The 19,730-nt window shown below is 47.0% G+C and overlaps 1 protein-coding gene across 3 annotated transcripts in view; it reads left to right on the top strand.

Annotated features, from left to right (window-relative positions):
* Window positions 1-19,730, top strand: part of PLA2G4C (phospholipase A2 group IVC) — a 61,681-nt gene that overhangs the window by 22,936 nt on the left and 19,015 nt on the right. For 2 of the 3 annotated variants that reach the window (XM_033223844.1, XM_033223841.1), the window contains 5 exons: window positions 1,618-1,647; window positions 5,234-5,290; window positions 10,416-10,469; window positions 12,997-13,104; window positions 18,205-18,300. In XM_033223844.1, coding sequence (XP_033079735.1) covers window positions 1,618-1,647; window positions 5,234-5,290; window positions 10,416-10,469; window positions 12,997-13,104; window positions 18,205-18,300 — 345 coding nt within the window. Of the gene's footprint in view, window positions 1-1,617; window positions 1,649-5,233; window positions 5,291-10,415; window positions 10,470-12,996; window positions 13,105-18,204; window positions 18,301-19,730 lie in introns of all 3 variants that reach the window. The other variant, XM_033223843.1, reaches the window with a different exon arrangement.

The following is a 19,730-nucleotide window of genomic DNA, read 5'->3' as shown; positions in this document are numbered from 1 at the left end:
TAGGACAGTGCCTGGTAGATAATGGCACTCAGTAAACATTAGCAATCATTACCTGGTCCTTCATTTAACATTTTTTTTTTTTTTTGAGACGGAGTCTCGCTCTTTCGCCCAGGCTGGACTGCAGTGGCACTATCTTGGCTCACTGCAAGCTCTGCCTCCCGGGTTCACGCCATTGTCCTGCCTCAGTCTCCTGAGTAGCTAAGACTACAGGGGCCCGCCACCGCGCCCGGCTAATCTTTTGTATTTTTAGTAGAGACAGGGTTTCACCGTGTTAGCTAGGATGGTCTCAATCTCCTGACCTCGTTATCCGCCCACCTCGGCCTCCCAAAGTGCTGGGATTACAGGCATGAGCCACCGAGCCCAGCCCCTCATTTAACATTTAACCCCTTCAGTACCCTAGGAGGCAGATGCTTTTGTCCCTTCCATTTTGCGGAGATCCACCAAGTCATGGGAAGGATGCGTGACTCACCCATGCTGCTGGTCAGGGAGCGTAGACGCAGGATTCTATAGGAGAATTGGGTGGTGGATCTCTAGGGGAATAGTGTGGTGGTTCAAATCCAAAGCCTGTCTGCCTGGATCCACATCCCGGCTCTGCTTCTCCTGCATTGCTGACTCTGGAAAGCTGCTTAAATTCTCTGTGACCCAATTTCACCTTCCTAAAATGGAGACAAGAGTACACAGTCCCAGTCTCGTATATTTGATGTGGAGTTTAAATGACCTCATGTATGTAAAATGCTTAGAGCAAAGCCTGACACATGGGAGTATTTCATTTTATATTAATCGTATTTTTAGGATCATTATTGAGTTCACACCCTGAACAACTCACCATTCATTTAATGCATATTCATGGGACCTCCCGTATGCCAGGCACTGTACTAGTTCTTATACTTTGACTTTTTTGTTTGTTTGTTTTTTTGAGACAGAGTTTTGCTCTGTTGCCCCGGTTGGAGTGCAGTGGTGTGATCTCGGCTCGCTGCAACCTCCACCTCCCAGGCTTAAGCGACTCTCCTCCTGAGTAGCTGGGACTACAGGTGCGTGCCACCATGCCTGGCTAATTTTTGTATTATTGGTAGAGACAGGGTTTCACCATGTTGGCCAGGCTGATCTTGAACTCCTGACCTCAAGTGATCCACCGCCTCAGCCTCCCCAAGTGCTGGGATTACAGGTGTGAGCCACCGTGCCTGGGTTGATGTTTTTCTTTGACGTCGGTGTTCACCATAACTTGGTTAAAAACAAACTGAAAAAGGGAATCTATCTATCTCCAACCTCCAAATGGCTAACTGAAGGTGTGAGATGGGTCTGAGTGTTACTTCTCCAGCGGGTCTGCTAAGCTTTCTAAAAAACAAAAACAAAACTCCTGATATGTAGTGTTTGCCAATTCCTGTGGTGTAAATGTTCCCACCATGGCCATACTTCAAGCTACCGACATGAGGTCACTGAGCACAGAGTTGGAAGAGAGGTGCAAAATTGGCTCTCGAGAGGCATTGGCTGCCATTGGAACCCATGGCTGCCATTTCTATTAATGAAATATCCCTGCAGGTCATCTGTATTTTTTATGTTATAACTAGGGACTTTGCTGTACAGCTAAACATTCCCCCTGCTTCTACTCTTTTGCAGATCAGTTAAGGAATCTTCTGACCCTGAGAGGTAAGCATCCTACTTCATTGTGAATCCCTAATGATAATGTGGACTGCACACTTGCTTGAGGCCAGCCATTGTCCTAAGAACGTTACACGTATGATTCATTTGGTGCCCATTTGAACTCTTTTTCTGGTATTTCAAAGATTTCATCTTGATTTGGATCTGTTGCTGGAGAGGTAGTGTGATCTTTTGGGGGTGTGCTGTAGAACCATGTTTTATCATATTACCAGTTACTTTTCTGGTTCCTTCTCATTTGAGTAGACTATTTATTTTAATTATTCTTGAATTTATGTTTGATTTGACTTTTTTTTTTTTCTTTTTTCCGCTTAAGGATGTGACTTTAATGTCCCTAGCTAATTACAGCCTAATTTGGTCCTTGGTGCTTTCAGGGGTGAAGACTGGAAGAGTTCCTTGGATATAGGGAGTCTTTGTGTGATGGCTTTCTCATATGCTGGTTGTAGAAGCAATGTGCTCACTGTGTGAGCAAGTTCACTGTTGCCTACAGGGTGGGAATGGTAGAAGTCTCTGAAGCTTAACTCATTCCCCACATGGCATGCAATTTTTTTCCCCAGTATTTTATTGGCTGGTGTGATGGTTCAGGTTTCAGGTCTGTAGGGGAGGTGTGCCTGCATGGGAAGTGATTGTGGCTAAAGCATGTGAGTAAATGCAACACCCAATGGTGAGCAAAGGTCCCAGCCTTGACAGAGGTGACTGGAGGACCTCTCAGTGAGTTGCACTGAGATTTTTTTTTTTTTTTTTTGAGACAGAGTTTGGCTCTTGTTGCCCAGGCTGGAGTGCCATGGCATGATCTCAGCTCACCCCGCAACCTCTGCCTCACGGGTTCAAGTGATTCTCCTATCTCAGCCTCCCGAGTAGCTGGGATTATAGGCACTTGCCACCACGCCCAGCTAATTTTGTGTTTTTAGTAGAGACGGGGTTTCTCCATGTTGGTCAGGCTGGTCTCAAACTCCTGACCTCAGGTGATCCGCCCAACTTGGCCTCCCAAAGTGCTGGGATCACAGGCGTGAGCCACCGCACCTGGCTGTGCACCGAGGTCTTATCAAGTGGAAGGGTTGGAGCCACTTCAGCTCCCCTGCCAGGTCAGCTGGAAAGCCATCCACCTCTCAGACACACTCGTGATCCAGTGCTCCAGCTATTCAGATCAGACAGGTACCTCTTTTCATCTGTAGGAATGTTGGTGTTCCAAGTAGAGAGGAATTGGGGATCTGTCTCTTGTGCAAGCCTAAACCTAGAGGGTGCTCCTCCTGCAGGGATGCCGTCACCCTGATGTGTTCCAGAAAGACTGTCTACAGTTGCACCCACGCTGAGCTCCCATGGGAGAAGCCCCCGCTGTGCCTGTGGCGATGGAAGAGAGGAGAAAGACATCCCCTTCTCCAAGACCCTTCACTCACACCAGGGCTGTCTGATGGTTGGGTTAGAGCTGTGGGCTTTCCCTGCTGAGCCCGGCACTGAAACTGTGCTCCTGCTGAAAAAAACTTCCCACCAGCAGAAAGATCTGGTGTTCAAGGCCTGCTGTCCAGATTCTTTTGTCCCATGGGGCGTTCCCTTGACATGGTGCACTCCCCATGCCCGTAGGATAGGAGTCACTGGGCACCAGACTACAGTGAGTGCTGTTCCTCTGGGTCTAGCCACCCAGTGAAGCTGCCACACTTCAGGCTGGTTCTGGGGAATGTCTGCAAGGAATCCGATCATGTCACCTGTCCTTGAGACTCCCAGCAGTGGGGAGCAGCACCAGCTCTAATGGGGGTGGCGGGAGAGAGACACAGGCTCTGTGAGATTCCTGTTATAGGTAGCCTTAGTATATTGGCTTCCTTGAATGCTAGTTACAGTAGTAATGAACGGATCATGTGGACAGACTCAGGACCTCCTGGTTAGTTAGAGTGGTGCACGCAGTGGTGACAGCTGAGGACATACAGCCTTTTTCTCCTTCCTGGGGGCAGTGTTATCCTACCAGGAGATGCTGTCATGGACTGTGTTGGTTGGCCTCCACCCAGCAGGCGGAGCACCAGCTGCAGGAGTAGCAGTGGGATGTTCACTTGCCCTATATTGCCCAGGGTGGCTACTCTTGTTTCTCAGGCAATGGGCAGGGTCATAGAGTTCCCCAAAATTTCTATTCTTTGTATTAAGCTACCAGGACAGGTGGCAGGGCAAAGCCAGGTGTGGGCTGGGTCAGGCAGTTTTGTGCTCTAACTCTCCCTGTGCGGGGCAAGCAGCAATCCCTGTTGGGTATCGGAGGTGGGGTTGGTTTCCAGACCAGTGTGCTGATAATTCAGAGAGGAGTGTTTCTGCCTCTGCTGCACAGAAGAGTTTCTGCAGGGAGTGGGGAGTGGCAGGTGGCAGTAAGCCCCACACACATCCCACACACTTGGCAAGGCAGATCTCCTCCAACCCTGTTCCACTGGCAGCGGCGAGCTAAGTTCCAGGCAGCCTGCGCTCAGAACTTGCAAATGCTTCCAAGTCATAAGCTTTCCCTGCAGAGATAGCAACCACTGCTTTCAGGCCATGCCCCTCCCCATCTATCCCACCCAGCCATGTGCCAGGGTCCTGCATACACGTGACTGCAGCTTGCTTTTCGCTTACCCCATGCCCCAATCCCAGCCCTGGCCAAGGAAGTTCATCGGCACCCACAGTTATCTCATGAAACCCAGTTACAGGCTTCTTTCAACCTGCCACCACCCCCTGAACTTTTTGGCTGACCACTGCAGGGTGCCCTGTGAGGAACAGTAAGGAATGGCTTCCCTGAGTCCATACTGGGATCTGGGAGTGCATGCAGGGTTCTTCCTGCAGCTCCTACTTATATTCCATGAACCTCCCCAAGTCATATCCTGCACTGAATAGGGTTAAGGCCTTGCCCCAGAGACTGGACTTTCAGGCTCCCTGAAAGTGGGGGCGTGTATCCCGCAGTCTTTCCCCATCTCACACCCCGGGGACTCTCAGCCCTACACTTGAGTCACAGTATAGGCTGCAGCCCGTCAGTTCCTTCAAAGGGACGGTGGATTCCTTCAGATTTCCTGTCCAATTCCTGAATCACTTCTTGAAAAAAAAAAGTTCACAGTGTGAATCTCTACACAGTGTTTTGTCCTTCCACGTGGGAGGGGTATGCCAGCAATGCCTCTAATCCAACATGTTTGCTGTCTTGCTCTTTCGTAGTAGGAGAGCAAGGACTTTCTAGAAGTGCCCCCAGCAATGTGCATGGGCCAGAGCTTGACCTTCCCCTAGCTGCAAAGGAGGCTGGGAAATATTTGCCCTTCCTGCCTGTGGGCTGAGAAATGTTGGCATGGAAGGGAGCTTGAAATGGGCCTGGGAGTAGTAGCCAGTCTACCGTGTCTGGCTGGCTCCACCCATAGAAGGTTCATGAGGACAAATCTGTCTTGTTTACTGCTCTATTCCAGCAGCCAAAAGAGGGCTGGATGTCCACTCATTGCTTTGTAAATATTTATGGAATGGAAGAATGATCTTTCTTCCTGCTACAGATCCCTGCAGTGCTTTATACCAGTCTGCTGGTGCTTTGAATATCAAGCATGACAGTCACATGATGGAGAATGTTTGAATTTTATTGCTATTTTCTTAGGATATTTATGGAGAAGGACTGTTGCAGGTGTTAAAAACATTGGACGCCTTATTTTTGGTGAGTATTTGGGGAACAGCAAGGTCAAAGCCTAGAGATATTTTATGCGAGGAGATTCACAGTACTTTTCCTACTCATGGCAGAGGAGAGACCTGTATGTAATTGTTCTAGCAAATGCATTTCCTGTCATTTATTCTCATGTAACTGGGCAGCCAGGATGACCACAGAGTAGATGAGCATACAGACTCCCTTGGAAGGAATGTTGCTCTGGTACATGTGAGCTTTGTGACCTCTGAAAAGTTACCTAACCTCTCTGTGCCTCAGTTTCTGCCTCTATCCCATGCGGGTGATAATAATAGTAGTTATGATGAATGAATTAATTCATCAAAAGCACATAGGACAGTGCCTTGCAGATAAAGGCACTCAGTAAACATTAGCAATCTGACTGGATGCAGTGGCTGACACCCATAATCCCAACACTTGGGAGGCCAAGGCGGGTGGATCACTTGAGGCCAGGATACAGTGGCTCACACCTGTAATCCCAGCACTTTGGGAGGCTGAGGTGGGTGAATCACTTGAGGTCAGGAGTCTGAGACTCCTGAGGTCAGCCTGGCCAACATGGTGAAACCTCATTTCTACTAAAAATACAAAAATTAACCAGGCGTGGTGGTGCATACCTGTAGTCCCAGTTAGTCGGGTGGCTGAGGCAGGAGAATTGCTTGAACCTGGGAGGCAGGGGTTGCAGTGAGCCGAGATCGCATCACTATGCACCAGGCTGGGCAACAGATCGAGACTATGTCTCAAAAAAAAAAAAAGAAAGAAAGAAAAAAAGCAGACAAAATTTATTGACTATTCAAAAATCTGAAAAAGATGAAGCAGAAGCTTGACCTAACCAACACATATCCGGACTCAGCTTTCTATCACATTTTCAACACATGTGGAAAAATTGAATTTTGATTTGATCTCAAGTAAAAATGTATAACATGTACAATATTTTAATTATAGGGATTAACTCTGCTACTATTAGGTAATAATATTTTAAAATATTATATTAAGTTTTTTTGTTTTTTTGAATTTTTACTTCAATAGCTTTTGGGGGTACAAGTGATTTCTGTTACATGATGAATTATATAGTAGTAAATTCTGAGATTGTAGTCCACCCATCAGTGTATGTTTTAGAGTATGTTGCACTCAATATGTAGTTTTTTGGTTTTGTTTTTTGAGACAGTCTCGCTCTGTTGCCCAGGCTGGAGTGCAGTAGAGGGATCTCATCTCACTGCAACCTCTGTATCTTGGGTTCAAGTGCTTCTCCTGCCTCAGCCTCCCAAGTAGGTGGGACCACAGGCACGCACCACCATGCCTGGCTGATTTTTATAATTTTAGTAGAGATGGGGTTTTGCCGTGTTGGTCAGACTGGTCTCAAACTTCTGAGCTCAAGTAATCTGCCCGCCTCGGCCTCCCAAAGTGCTGGGATTACAGGCATGAGCCACCACGCCTGGCCTCAGTGTGTAGTTTTTTGTCCCCACCTCCCTGCCCTCCCCTTTCTGAATCTCTGAAGTCCATTATGCCACTCCGTATGCCTTTGCATACCCATGGCTTAGCTCCCGCTTATAAGTGAGAACATATGGTTTTTGGTTTTACATTCCTAAGTTACTTCACTTAGAATAATGGCCTCTATCCAAGTTGCTGCAAGACATTATTTTACTCTTTTTTATGGCTGAGTCATATTCCATGGTGTTTATATACCACATATTCTTTATCCACTCATTGGTCAATGGGCACTTAGGTGGCTTCCATATCTTTCAATTGTGAATTGTGCTGCTATAAACATATATGGGCGTGTGTCTTTTTTATTTTATTTTATTTTATTTTATTTATTTATTTATTTTTGAGATGGAGTCTCGCTCTGTCGCCCAGGCTGGAGTGCAGTGGCCGGATCTCAGCTCACTGCAAGCTCCGCCTCCCGGGTTTATGCCATTCTCCTGCCTCAGCCTCCCGAGTAGCTGGGACTACAGGTGCCCGCCACCTCGCCCGGCTAGTTTTTTGTATTTTTTAGTAGAGATGGGGTTTCACAGTGTTAGCCAGGATGGTCTCGATCTCCTGACCTCGTGATCCGCCCGTCTCAGCCTCCCAAAGTGCTGGGATTACAGGCTTGAGCCACTGTGCCCGGCCTTTTATTTTATTTTATTTGAGGCAGAGTCTCGCTCTGTCATCCAAGCTGGAATGCAGTTGTGCAATCTCACTGCAACCTCCAACTCACAGGTTCAAGTGATTCTCCTGCCTCAGCCTCCCAAGTAGCTGGGACTACAGGCGTGCACCATGTCTAGCTAATTTTTGTATTTTTAGTAGAGATGGGCTTTCACCTTGTTGGCCAGGCTGGTCTTGAACTCCTGACCTCGAGTGATGTGCCCTCCTCGGCCTCCCAAAGTGTTGAGATTACAGGCGTGAGCCACTGCACCCAGCCCACAAGTGTCTTTTTCATATAATGGCTGCCTTTTCTTTGGGTAGATACCCAGTAGTGGGATTGCTGGATTGAATGGTAGATCTACTCTTAGTTCTTTGAGGAATCTCCATACTGTTTTCCAAAATGGTTGTACTAATTCACGTCCCCACCAGCAGGGTATTAGTGTTCCATTTTCACCACATCCACACCAACGTCTATTGGTTTTTTTGAATTTTTATCAATGGCCATTCTTGTGGGAGTAAAATGGTATCTCATTGTGGCTTTAATTTGCATTTCTTTAATGATGAGTGATGCTGACCATTTTTTCCTATGTTTCTTGGCCACTGGAATATCTTCTTTTGAGAAATGTCTATTCATATCGTTGGAATGCTTTTTGGTGGGATTATTTGTTTTCTTCTTGCTAATTTCTTTGAGTTCCTTATAGGTACTGTATAATAGTCTCTTGTGGATGCCTAGTTTGCAAATATTTGCTCCCATTCAGTGGGTTGTCTGTTTATTCTGATAATTATTTCCTTTGCTGTACAGAACGTATTTAATTTACTCAGGTCCCATGTATTTATTTATTTTTGAGACAGTCTCACTCCGTCACCCAGGCTTCAGTGCAGCAGCATGATCTCAGCTCACTGCAATCTCCACCTCCCAGGCTTAAGCAATTCTCCTGCCTCAGCCTCCTGAGTAGCTGGGATTACAGGCATCCAACACCATACCTAGCCAATTTTTGTATTTTTAGTAGAGGTGGGGTTTCATCATGTTGGGCTGGAACTCCTGACCTCAGGATCCACCCACTTGGGCCTCCCAAAGTGCTGGGATTACAGGTGTGAGCTACCATGCCTGTTCCCATACATCCATATGTTTACTTTTGTTTTTGTTGCATGTGCTTTGGGGCTCTTGGTTGTGAACTCTTGCCTAAGTCAACATCTAGAAGAGTTTTTCTGATGTTATCTTCTAGAATTTGTATGGCTTCTGGTCTCATATTTAAGTCTTCGATGCAAATTCACATTGAATTTGTGAGTTGATTTTTGTATAAGGTGAGAAATAAGGATCCAACTTCATTCTCCTACATGTGGCTTGCCAGTTATCCCTGCACCATTTGTTGAATAAGGTGTCCTTTCCTCCACTTTATATTTTTATTTGCTTTGTCGAAGATCAGTTGGCTGTAAGTATTTGGCTTTATTTCTGGGTTCTCTATTCTGTTCTATTGCTCTACATGCCTACTTTTATACCAGTACCATGCTGTTTTGGTAACTATAGGCTTGTAGTATAATTTGATTGGGTAATGTGATGCCACCAGATTTGTTCTTTTTGCTTAGTCTTGCTTTGGCTATGCAGGCTCTTTTTTGGCTCATATGAATTTTAGGATTGTGGCTGGGCATGGTAGCCACACATCTGTAATCCCAGCACTTTGGGAGGCCAAGGCGGGTGGATCACCTGAGGTCAGGAGTTTGAGACCAACCTGGCCAACATGGCGAAACCCTGTCTCTACTAAAAATACAAAAATTAGTCAGGCATGGTGCATGCACGTGTAATCCCAGTTATTCGGGAGGCTGAGGCAGGAGAATTGCTTGAACCTGGGAAGCAGAGGTTGCAGTGAGCTGAAATTGGCCATTGCACTCCAGCCTGGATGACAGAGCAAGACTATGTCTCAAAAAAAAAAAAAAAAAAAGAATTTTAGGATTTTTTAGTTCTGGGAAAAATGATAGCATTTTGATGGGAATTACATTGAATTTGTAGATTGCTTTTGGCAGTCTGGTCATTTTCACAATATTGATTCTACCCATCCATGAGCATGGGATGTGTTTCCATTTGTTTGTGTTGTCTGTGATTTCTTTTAGCAGTGTTTTATAGTTTTCCTTGTAGTGGTCTTTCACTTCCTTGGTTAGGTAGATTCCTGAGTATTTTATTTTATTTTTTTTGCAGCTGTTGTAAAAGGGGTTGAGCTCTTGATTTGAATCTCAGCTTGGTCATTGTTGGTGTACAAAGCAGTGCTACTGATTTGTGTACATTGATTTTGTATCCTGAAACTCTACTGAATTCATTCATCAGATCTAGGAGCTTTTTGGATAAGTCTTTAGGGTTTTCTAGGTGTACAATCATATCATCAGTGAACAGTAACAGTTTGACTTCCTCTTTACCAGTTTAGATGCCATTCATTTCTTTCTCTTGTCTGATGGCTCTGACTAGGACTTCCAGTACTATGTTGAATACAAGTGGTAAAAGTGGGCATCCTTGTCTTGTTCCAGTTCTCAGAGGGAATGCTTTAAACTTTTCCCTGTTCAGTGTAATGTTGGCTGTGGGGTTTGTCATAGATGGCTTTTATTACATTGAAGTACGTCTCTTGTGTGCCGATTTTGTTGAGGGTTTTAATCATAAAGGGATGCGGGATTTTGTGAAATACTTCTGCATCTCCTATGATTTTTGTTTTTAATTCTGTTTCTGTGATGTATCACATTTGTTGACTTGCGTATGTTAAGCCATCCTTGTATTACTGGTATGAAACCCACTTGATCACATCATGGCAGATTTCAAGCTACCAACATGAGGTCACTGAGCACAGGGTTGGAAGACGGGTACAAAATTAGCTCTCCAGAGCCCTTATCAACAGACTGCAACCCATGGCTGCCATTTCTACTAAAGAGATGTCCCTGCAGGTAATCTGTATTTTCTATAACTGGTGACTTTACTGTACAGTTAAACATTCCCCCTGCCTCTGTTCTTTTGCAGCCCCGTTACTGAGGCTGCAACAAAGTTTGCAAAGGGAACGTCCTGCCCTGGAAGGTAAGCATCCTACTTTGTCATGAATCCCTAATGATAGTGTAGACTGTACACTGGCTTGAAGCCAGCCATTGTCCTAAAAACTGTACGTGTCTGATTCATGTAGTGCTCCTTTGGGAATGGAGAGGAACATGGACTCTCACAGGTGCCCAAGGCCACGCAGCCAGGTGGAAGCAGGATCAGAGTTCAAACTGACACACTGTAACCATATGCATGTAGGGCATATCTATGCACTGTAACCATGCGCATAGATATCCCCTAGATATGCCTAGGATCCAAGTGTCAGAAGCAGAAAATGGGGACAGCCTGAGGCAATTAGCAAATTGAGAGGAAAAATACTTCCCAAAACCACATGGGCTGAGAGTCTTGAAGGAGCCAGACTTGACCCATGGTGGGAGTATGGAGAACAAGAACAAAGTATCAGATGAATTCTGTATGGAGAAGTTATATTATATTATGGAAGAGACTATATTTGTTCAGGAGAAGCTGTACTGCACAAAGAAACCACAAATTGCTATGACTTAAGACACAAAGGATTTATATTTTGCTCACCCAAAAAGCAATATGGGTTGAGTGTTCCTACAGGGCAACTTGGCTCCATGTGGGGACTTAGGCATCCAAGTTGCTTGCATCTCTTTTTTCTTTCTTTTCTGTTTTTTTCTTTTTTTAAAGACAGAGTTTAGCTCTGTCGCCCAGGCTGGAGTGCAGTGGCACTATCTCAGGTCACTGCAACCTCTGCCTCCCAGGTTCAAGCTTTTCTCCTGCCCCAACCTCCCAAATAGCTGCGATTACAGGCACCTGCCACCACACCTGGCTAATTTTTGTATTTTTAGTAGAGACGAGTTTTCACTATGTTACCCGGGCTGCTCTCGAACTCCTGACCTCAAGTGATCTGCCTGCCTGGGCCTCCCAAAGTGCTGGGATTACAGGCATGAGCCACCATGCTGGGCCAAGCTGCTTGAATCTCATTGCTTCTCCTCTTGGCACAAGGTCTCCTTGTCTGTTCTATGAGAGGAGAGAGCTGGAGAGCCACAGAAGGCCTTTTGTAGCCAGGCCTGGAAGTAGCGGGCACCAGCTCCACACACCTCCTGTTGGCCAGGATCAGTCACATGGCCCCAACCTAACTACAGCGGAGGCTGACAAAGGTGGTCTCCCTTCCACTTGTGGAAGATGCAACTGTGGTGAACACAGCAGGGTACTCTTGCTTTTTCACAGGCCAACAGTCAGGTACGGAGTGAAGGTAGGTCCTGAGCACAGCCCTGCATCCACTTCATGCCTCGCTCCCTGTTTTAGTTGTGAAGGCTGCTAGAGCAAAGTGCCATACGTAGGCTGGCTGGCTTAGCCACAACAGAGATTGATTTCTCAGTTCTGGAGGCTGGAAGTCCAAGATCAGAGTACCAGTAGGGTTGAATTCCTGGGAACCCGCTTCTGGGTTGCAGAGAGCCAACTTCTTGCCACATGACACGCTTTAATATTGTTTTTTGACATCAGCATTCACCATATGCTGGTTATAGACAAGTCTGGAAGGAGAATCTATCTCCAACCTACAAATGGCTAACGAACGTTATGGGATGGTAGGCTAGTGACTGTGCTACCACACTCCAGCCTGGGCGACAGAGTGAGAACCTGTCTCAACAACAACAACAAAGAAATATCAACCCCAGGGTGATGGTATTAAGAGATGGGGCGTTTGGGAGCTGTTGAGAGCATGAGGGTAGAGCCCTCCTGATTCAGATTAATCCCTTATGAAAGAAGCCTCAGACAGCTCACTCCAAGGAATGCGGTGAAGATTGAATGGTAGAATTTATGCAAAATGCTCCAAGATAAACCTGGCAGGTGATGTTCTCAGCAAATGTGAGCAGAGCTATTATCAGTGTGTGTGAGAGAGAGAGAGAGTTGAGCATCATCTAATTCATGAGTGTGGATAAAAATAAAAGAGGGGGTACCAGGTAGGGTAGCTCAATGCCTGTAATCCCAGCACTTTGGGAGGCTGAGGCGGGTGGATCGCTTGAGGTCAGGAGTTCGAGACCGGCCTGCCCAAAATGGTGAAACCCTGTCTGTACTAAAAATACAAAAATTAGCCAGGCCTGCCTGGTGGTGGTGCACGTCTATAGTCCGAGATACTCCAGAGGCTGAGCCAGGGGATTCACTTGAAACTGGGAGGCAGAGGTTGCAGTGAGCTGAGATTACCCCATTGCACTCCAGCCTGGGCGATAGAGCAACACTCTGTCTCAAATAAATAAATAAAAGAGGAGAAGACTTTGCTTCAAATCCTGAAGAAAATGAGCATGTAAAAAATGAGTAGAGGCGGAGGCAGAGATGAAGGAGCTAGAAAAAAGGCCAGAAAGTCAGAGAGAGCAAGGTAACATGGAGGTCAGCAGAAGGCAAGGGGAGAGAGGGTCACCTGGAGAAGGAGGTCACCTCGGGAAGAACCGCAGGGCATTGCAGACGGTGAGGCAGAGCAGGGTCTGTGGTGTTCTTGGCAGGGTACTTACACAGCATCTGAGACCACCTGGGTTTCTTGACATAGATGAAGGCGGTGAGCCTAATTACAACTGGCTGACTGAGATGCTTGAGAATTGGACCAGGACCTCCCTGGAAAAGCAGAAGCAGCCTGATGAGGACGCTGAAAGTAAAGGTACCGTGCATAGTATAATAAGTGTCATCAACAGTAAGTGCCACCAACCTTCTCTCTCCTCTTGCTCTTCCCCACCCCTGTGGGCCAGTCCTGCAGGGGACATGACCAGATGTCCCACTGGTACAGTTTGGATGCTTGCTCCCTTCCAAATCTCATGTTGAAATGCAATCCCCCAATGTAAATTAGTTCAACCATTGTAGAAGACAGTGTGGCAATTCCTCAAGGATCTAGATCCAGAAATACCATTTAACCCAGCAATCCCATTACTGAGTATATGCCCAAAGGAATAGAAATCATTCTGTTAGAAAGATACAGGCACGTGTATGTTCACTGCAGCACTATTCACAATAGCAAAGACATGGAATCAACCCAAATGCCCATCAATGATAGACTAGATAAAGAAAATGTGGTACATATACACGATGGGGTACTATGCAGCCAGAAAAAGGAACAAGATCATGTCCTTTGCAGGGACATGGGTGGAGCTGGAAGCCATTATCCTCAGCAAAGTAATGCAGGAACAGAAAACCAAACACCACATGTTCTTACTTATAAGTGGGAGCCGAATGATGAGAACACATGAACACAGGGAGGGGAACAGTACACACTGGGGCCTGTTGGGTGTGGGTGGGGAGAAGAAGAGCACCAGGATAAATAGCTAATGCATGCAGGGCTTAATACCTAGGTGATGGGTTGATAGGTGCAGCAAACCACCATGGCACACGTTTACCTACGTAACAAACCTGCATGTCCTGCACATATATCCCAGAACTTAAAATTAAATTAAATTAAAAGAAAAAGAAACGTAATCCCCAGTGTTGGAGGTGGGGCCTGGTGGGAGGTGATTGGATCAGGGGGATGGATCCCTCCTGAATGGCTTAGCATCATCCTCTTGGTAATTAGTGAGTGCTTGCTCTGAGTTTATCTGAGATACGGTTGCTTAGAAGTGTGTGGCACCATCCCCCTCACTCTCTTCTCCTCTTCTCAATAAGTGATGTACCTGCTCTCCCTTCACCTTCCATCATGATTGGAAGCTTCCTGAGGCCCCACCAGAAGCAGATGCCAGCACCATGCTTCCTATACAGCATCCAGAGCTGTGAGCCAATTAAACCTCTTTTCTTTATAAATTATCTAACCTTGGGTACTTCTTTATAGCAATGCAAGAATGGACTGATACGCCCACCCTCTATCCATCCACCCGGCCATCCATCCATTTAGGATGTCTTGAGTCATTAGCATGAAATAATAACTCTCCTAATAGCAGGCTGGGGGTAGGGGTGACAAAGGGGAAATGACAGACCAGGTGCCTGCCTGGAGGACTCACAGTCTAGAGGATGAGACGGAGAATAGACAGGTAAGTTCATCCCCAACTGGGCTAATTTCTATGGAGAGGACTGGGTGTAGTGGCTCACACCTGTAATCCCAGCACTTTGGGAGGCTGAGGCAGGAAGATCACTTGACCCCAGGAATTCAAGACCAGCTTGGGCAACATAGCAAGACCCCATCTCTCCAAAAATTTTTTTGTAAAAATTAGCTGGGCATGGTAACGCGTTCCTGAGACAGGATTTGGTGCTCCAGTCTGGGGGCAGAATTTCTTCTCTACAAACTGTTTTGCCCTGAAAGCCTTCAACTGAGTAGATGAGGCCCACCCACATCACTGAGAATAATCTTCTTGAAGTCAACTGATTTTAGCTGTCAACCACATCTACAAAATACCTTCACAGCCACACCTAGGCTAGCGTTTGATTCAATAACTGGTTACTGTGGCCTAGCCTAGTTAACACGTTAAACCATCCTCCCGACATCCTAAGAGCTATAGGCAGACTCTTATTTATTCCTCATAAAACTACAAGGGATAGGTGTTACTCTCTTCCTGGTTTTACAGATGAGAACAGAGATGTTAAGTGACTTGCTTGGGGGCCCGATGCAGTGGCTGATGCTTATAATCCTAGCACTTTGGGAGGCCAAGGTGGGTGGATCACCTGAGGTCAGGAGTTCGAGACCAGCCCGGCCAACATAGCAAAACCCCTTCTGTACTACAAATACAAAAAAAAATTTAGCTGGGCGTAGTGGTGGGTGCCTGTAGTCCTAGCTACTCAGGAGACTGAGGCGGGAGAATCCCTTGAGCCCAGGAGGCGGAGGTTGCAGTGAGCTGAGATTGCACCACTGCACTCCAATCTGAGACTCTGTCTCAAGAAAAAAAATAAATAAGTAAAAGTAACGTGCTCAGGGTCTCACAGCTAATGAGCGATGAAGTCCAATTCAAATCGGCATCTAGCTCAAGCACCCACCTCCCTACTAGCTTTGCTCTCTTGCCACTCTGCCCATGCTGTTCAGAGAAAGGATTGAGGCTGAAAAACCAGGAAGAAAGAAATCAGAGCGGGAGGCTGTGTTGCATCCTGGATGGAAAAGATACTGCATAAGGTCCTGGCAGCTGAGACTGGAAGGAGCAGAGACACTGAAAAGACGATCAGCAGGTGGAACTGGCAGGTCTTGGTGATAGTCTGGTGTGAGGGTGAGGAAGAGGCAGAAGTCTGGGGTGATGACCTGGTTTACGCCTCAGTGACTTGGCAGCCCCTTGGGCTGAGGACGGGAGCACAGGAAAATGTGCTGGGCACTTTAGAACAGCTCCTGGAACATTCTGCATCGTCCTCCCCCGTGAACCTAAAGAAAACAAGCTCATTTCCCCAGGGACACAGGTGATCATACAGTCATTAAATCTCCATCTTTTCCTTGCCAACTCCCTCCACCCCAATGGCCCAAAGTCGTGTCTCATCAGTGGCTCAATGACAGGTGCTGGATCAGACGGCCAGGACCCCGAGGCCCCTGGATGCCAACCTTTCCCAGCTCACCGGATTTGTCAGCTCTCCTGCCCTAGCAAATACCACAGGTGGGGTGGCTTCAACTATAAGCTTTTATTTTCTCACGGTTCTTTTATTTTTTCTTTTGAGACAGAATCTTGCTCTGTCGCCCAGGCTGGAGTGCAGTGGCGAGATCTCCACTCACTGCAAGCTCCGCCTCCCGGATTCACACCATTCTCCTGCCTCAGCCTCCCGAACAGCTGGGACTACAGGCGCCCGCCATCACACCTGGCCAATTTTTTGTATTTTTGGTAGAGACGGGGTTTCACCGTATGAGCCAGGATAGTCTCCATCTCCTGACTTCATGATCCGCCCGCTTGGGCCTCCCAAAGTGCTGGGATTACAGGCGTGAGCCACCGCACCTGGCTTTTTTTTTTTTTCTTTTTTTGAGACAAGGGTTTCCCCATGTTGTCCAGGCTGGTCTCGAACCCCTGACCTCAAGTGACCCACCCACCTGGGCCTCCCAAAGTGCTGGAATTACAGGTGTGAGTCACTGTGCCTGGCCTTATTTTCTCACAATTCTGCAGGCAGGAAGTCCAAGATCAAGGTGCCAGCGGTGTCAGTTTCTCCTGAGGCCTCTCTCCATGGCTTGCAGATGGACGGCTGCTTTCTCACCACATCCTCCCAGTCTGACCTTTCCTCTGTGCACATGCATTCTTGGTGGTTTTTTTTTTTTTTTTTGATACAATGTCTCACTCTGTTCCCCAGCCTGGAGTGCAGTGGCACAATCATAGTTCACTTCAGCCTTGAACTCCCGGGTTCAAGTGATCCTCCTGCTTCAGCCTCCTGAATAGCTGGGACCACAGGCTTGCATTAATATGCCCAGCTAATTTGCTTATTTTATTTTATTTTTGTAAAGATGTGGTCTTACTATCTTGCCCAAGCTGGTCTCCAACTCCTGGGCTCAAGCGATCCTCTCACCTCGGCCTCCCTAAGTCCTGGGATTACTCTGGCGCCTGGTGCTCTTCCTCTTCTCATAAAGACCCCAGTCCTATTGAATTAGGATCCCACTCTCATGACCTCAGTTATCTGAATGACTCTCTCTTTTTTTTTTTTTTAGATTTCATTTTTTATTTTTATTTTTTTATTATACTTTATGTTCTAGGGTACATGTGCACGACGTGCAGGTTTGTTACATATGAATACATGTGCCATGTTGGTGTGCTGCACCCATTAACTCGTCATTTACATTAGGTATATCTCCTAATGCTATCCCTTCCCCTTTCCCCTACCCCATAACAGGCCCCAGTGTGTGATGTTCCCCTTCCTGTGTCCAAGTGATCTCGTTGTTCAATTCCCACCTAGGAGTGAGAACATGCGGTGTTTGGTTTTCTGTTCTTGCAATAGTTTGCTGACAATGATGGTTTCCAGCTGCATCCATGTCCCTACAAAGGACATGAACTCATCCTTTTTTATGGCTGCATAGTATTCCATGATGTATATGTGCCACATTTTCTTAATCCAGTCTGTCATTGATGGACATTTGGGTTGGTTCCAAGTCTTTGCTATTGTGAATAGTGCCACAATAGACATACGTGTGCATGTGTCTTTATAGCAGCATGATTTATAATCCTTTGGGTATATCCCCAGTAATGGGATGGCTGGGTCAAATGGTATTTCTAGTTCTAGATCCTTGAAGAATTGCCACACTGTCTTCCACAATGGTTGAACTAGTTTACAATCCCACCAACAGTGTAAAAGTGTTCCTGTTTCTCCACCTGTTGTTTCCTGACTTTTTAATGATTGCCATTCTAACTGGTGTGAGATGGTATCTCATTGTGGTTTTGATTTGCATTTCTCTGATGGCGAGTGATGATGAGTGATGATAAGACAGAGTCTTGCTCTGTCATCAGGCTGGAGTGCAGTGGCACAATCTCAGCTCACTTCAGCCTCCACCTCCCAGGTTCAAGTGATTTTCCTGCCTCAGCCTCCCAAGTAGCTGGGACTACAGGCGCCCGCCACTACGTCCAGCTCATTTTTGTATTTTTAGTAGAGACGGGGTTTTACCATGTCCAGGATGGTCTTAATCTCTTGACATTGTGATCTGTCCAGCTCGGTCTCCCAAAGTGCTGGGATTCCTGGCTTGAGCCACCGCCCCCAGCCAGGAATGACCTCTTTAAAGGCCCTGTCTCCACATACAACCCCATGGGGGATGAGGGCTTCCACATATGACTTTGGTGGGGGCAGAAACTACTCAGTCTCCTGTACTCACCTTGGCTGTCTCGGCGTCTTTCTCTAGGCTCAGTCAGTGACATTTTGGATTTTGTGAGAAAAACAGGCATTTGCGCTTCAAAGTGGGAATGGGGAACCACTCACAACTTCCTGTACAAACACGGTGAGTAGACCCTCCTCCCACCGCCCTGGTCTGTCCGTGCATGTGAATGGGCTGGAGTAGCGGAAGGGGTGGGGCCTGAAACAATCCCAGGCTGGTCCTTCACCAGAGCTTTGGAGCGGGGCTGGTGTCAAGGTGCCCAGGGACACGTCTGATTAGGGGAACCTTCGCTCGGTGGTGTGGTCCATACTGAAAAATGGGTGGCCTCGCTGCAAGTCCCAGTCATCGTGAAAAGCCTCACTGATGGTTTTCTCTGGTTTTGCAAAAATGCAAAAAACCCTAATTTCTTGTCAGCTAATCCTAGGACCTGGTCTTAAAAAAAACACTTGTATGAGCCGGCGCAGTGGCTCACGCCTGTAATCCCAGCAGTTTGGGAGGCCGAGGTGGGCGGATCACTTGAGGTCAGGAGTTCAACACCAGCTTGGCCAACATGATAAAACCCTGACTCTACTAAAAATACAAAAATTAGCCGGACATGGTGGCGGGTGCCTGTAGTCCCAGCTACTCAGGAGGCTGAGGCAGGAGAGTCGTTTGAATCCAGGAGGCGAGGTTGCAGTGAGCCGAGATCATCACACTGCACTCCAGCCTGGCGACAGAGCGAGACAAAACAGCAAAACAAAACAAAACAAAAACCACTTGTATGGGTTTTCTCTTCATGGGGCTGACCCTGTCATTCAGGTGGAATTGATGTCAGGCTCCTGGGAACTCACACTAAGGCCATTTAATAGTCTCCATAAGCTCCAATGTTCATGGCTGGTGGAGATCACTCATGTGTGTGTGTCTTGCTCTGTTTCCCAGGCTGGGAATGCAGTGGTGCAATCATGGCTCACTGCAGCCTCGGCCTCCCCAGCTCAAGCAATCCTCCCATTTCAGCCTCCCGAGTAGCTGGGAACACAGGCACACAGCATCATGTCCGGCTAATTTTTGTTTTTATTTTCCATAGAGATGGGGTCTCACTACGTTGCCCAGACTGATCTTGAACTCCTGGGCTCAAGCGAGCCTCCAACCTCGGCCTTCCAAAGTGCTGGGATTACAGGTGTGAGCCACCCACGCCTAGCCTTCCCCACTCTTTTGTTACAAGACTATAGTGAACATCTTTATGTTTGTTGCCCTTGTGCAACTCGGGAAAAGGTGCATCTCCCAGGAGGGTGAATTCTAAAATGTGCCCCCTTGGCCAGGGCTGTGTGTGGCCTGGGAAGGGAACCCTGGCTGGATGTCAGTCCTGCTCACCTCTCCCGGGCTGCTTCCTGCCAGGGACACAGGACTTGAGCTGTGTCTGAGCACCATGCCCCACAGCTGTTGGGTCCTATGGCCTTGGAATACACTTTCAAGCGTCGAGTCACTGGATCATGGCGATGAGTGTTTTAGCATCAAATTTCTCTCTGAAGGGGGTGGATGAAGTTGCTTTCTCAGTAGCAATATATGAGAGTGTA

This window comes from Trachypithecus francoisi, unplaced genomic scaffold (assembly GCF_009764315.1).
Source record: "Trachypithecus francoisi isolate TF-2019V2 unplaced genomic scaffold, Tfra_2.0 Lachesis_group12, whole genome shotgun sequence".
Classification (NCBI taxonomy): Eukaryota; Metazoa; Chordata; class Mammalia; order Primates; family Cercopithecidae; genus Trachypithecus; species Trachypithecus francoisi.
This window is presented reverse-complemented; position numbering and strand designations above follow the sequence as displayed.